Source organism: Crassostrea angulata, chromosome 10, assembly GCF_025612915.1.
Source record: "Crassostrea angulata isolate pt1a10 chromosome 10, ASM2561291v2, whole genome shotgun sequence".
In the NCBI taxonomy this organism is placed as follows: domain Eukaryota; kingdom Metazoa; phylum Mollusca; class Bivalvia; order Ostreida; family Ostreidae; genus Magallana; species Magallana angulata.
Window position 1 is genome coordinate 42,243,745 of NC_069120.1, and position 2,500 is coordinate 42,246,244.

Consider the following 2,500-nt stretch of genomic DNA (forward strand, 5'->3'; position numbering starts at 1 on the left):
CTGAAATATTTTTCGTTTAATTTCATTATAGTTTACTCCTGTTATAAAATGAATGACTGAAGTCTGACCTGCCAGGGCTATTTTTGGCCCTTCTACTGAAATTGAATCTTCTTCTTATAATCCAATCAATTTACTTTCTTCGAAAATTCTTTTAAAATATCTGATGAAAATGAGTTTTTTTATGCAGCTAATAGAACACACATATGACAAGCACAATTTTCTGGTCTCTCTCTGGGGACTTAATTATTCTGCAGATTAGATTAAAACAAAAAAAAAAGGTGAATTATGGCATCCATGTTTCATTTACCTTAATTTTGATGAAATTATTTCTAACACATTTTGTACATATTGTATTATGATGATTATTATTTTTTTACCCATTTTTGGATATTTGACGTATTGGTTTAGAATAAACAATTGTTGTGTTAAATTAATACGCCACTGATCAGTTTGTCACAGTTCATAGGTTTAATCTAAAGTCAGAGGACTGGCACAGCAACACTCACTCAATTATTTTTAAACAATCCTGTCATCCATGTGTAAAATTAATATCAGACCAAATTGTTAAAACACAGAAATCAAAGTTGCTTAGTATGCAAAATAAATTAATAAAAATTGTCGACGTTCAGTGTAAAAAAGTGAGATTTTTCTCTTATAAGTAAAAGTTACTCACAAGTTGGTGCTTTTTTTACCTATTAAATCCACTTTAATATAATTTTAGCTATAGCCAATATAACAAAGTTTTCTTATTTTTTCATCTAGATTATTTCATTATTGATTTTTTTTTTTCGCTCCAGATCCCGAGGTTAAACGGACATCATCCGAGTTTGATGACCACACCGTAGACTCAACTTCTCAGTCCTCGCCCACAACCCTAGGACAGACAGAGGGGTAAGTGTCCAAAGTCTGGTCTATACAGTCAAAAATGATTACAATGAACACTTATAGCAAAGTCAGATTCATTCCCCCGATCCTAATTTTTTCTTTTTCTTAAATATCAAGTGCATCTGTAGCTTGATATTTGGGTAGTTTGAAGCTGTGAAGGAGTCAGATAAAAAAATTATGGTTTAAAAAAGTGTTTTTGGTTTTTCTTGCTGGAAGGGGGGGGGGGTCTTTCATATTCAAGAGCATATGCAAGTACTATTTAATATAATATCCCAGCTTGTGTGTTTCAGAGTAATAACTTAATGGAGACTATAGAGTAATGTTTTACACAATTTCGATCTTCATGCATTCTTTGTAAATAGAGAAAATTCAAGAGAACAAACCTGCATGTCTTTTTTTATACAATTGGTTCTAGGGAGGTGGAAATTGGAGTGACAGAGAACACTGAAAGACAACAGACAGATGAAGAAGACGAGACATGTTTGAGTGAAGCCCAGTCAGAAGATGGGGACAGTCCTACAGAACAGGTACATACATGGGGCAAGAGCACTGAGTATACTAAACGATAAGATGAACCCTAGGGGTAAGGCAAGGTGGTCCATTGTCTCAGGAATAGTGCTAGTAGCACTGATGCTCTGTGTGCCAGCAAACCTAAAGACACAAAAGGTATGACGTTTACATGATAAAGATATTAATTCATTTACTCCAATCGTCCATAGAAAATTCTGAGACAAAAAACTATCACAGTATGTGTAAATACATTAAAGTTTCTCTGTGGAAATACATGAAGGTTTCTCCGTGTAAATACATTAAAGTTTCTATCTATGTGTAAATACATTAAAGTTTCTATCTATGTGTAAATACATTAAAGTTTCTATCTATGTGTAAATACATTAAAGTTTCTATCTATGTGTAAATACATTAAAGTTTCTATCTATGTGTAAATACATTAAAGTTTCTATCTATGTGTAAATACATTAAAGTTTCTATCTATGTGTAAATACATTAAAGTTTCTATCTATGTGTAAATACATCAAAGTTTCTATCTATGTGTAAATACATTAAAGTTTCTATCTATGTGTAAATACATTAAAGTTTCTATCTATGTGTAAATACATTAAAGTTTCTATCTATGTGTAAATACATTAAAGTTTCTATCTATGTGTAAATACATTAAAGTTTCTATCTATGTGTAAATACATCAAAGTTTCTATCTATGTGTAAATACATTAAAGTTTCTATCTATGTGTAAATACATTAAAGTTTCTATCTATGTGTAAATACATTAAAGTTTCTATCTATGTGTAAATACATTAAAGTTTCTATCTATGTGTAAATACATTAAAGTTTCTATCTATGTGTAAATACATTAAAGTTTCTATCTATGTGTAAATACATTAAAGTTTCTATCTATGTGTAAATACATTAAAGTTTCTATCTATGTGTAAATACATTAAAGTTTCTATCTATGTGTAAATACATTAAAGTTTCTATCTATGTGTAAATACATTAAAGTTTCTATCTATGTGTAAATACATTAAAGTTTCTATCTATGTGTAAATACATTAAAGTTTCTATCTATGTGTAAATACATTAAAGTTTCTATCTATGTGTA

General features: G+C 29.7%; 1 protein-coding gene across 3 annotated transcripts in view; it reads left to right on the top strand.

Annotated features, from left to right (window-relative positions):
• The window catches only part of LOC128168379 (caspase activity and apoptosis inhibitor 1-like), a 59,828-nt gene that overhangs the window by 52,852 nt on the left and 4,476 nt on the right, over window positions 1–2,500 (top strand). For all 3 annotated transcript variants that reach the window (XM_052834645.1, XM_052834647.1, XM_052834646.1), the window contains 2 exons: window positions 798–891; window positions 1,301–1,412. In XM_052834645.1, coding sequence (XP_052690605.1) covers window positions 798–891; window positions 1,301–1,412 — 206 coding nt within the window. The remainder of the gene's footprint in view (window positions 1–797; window positions 892–1,300; window positions 1,413–2,500) is intronic.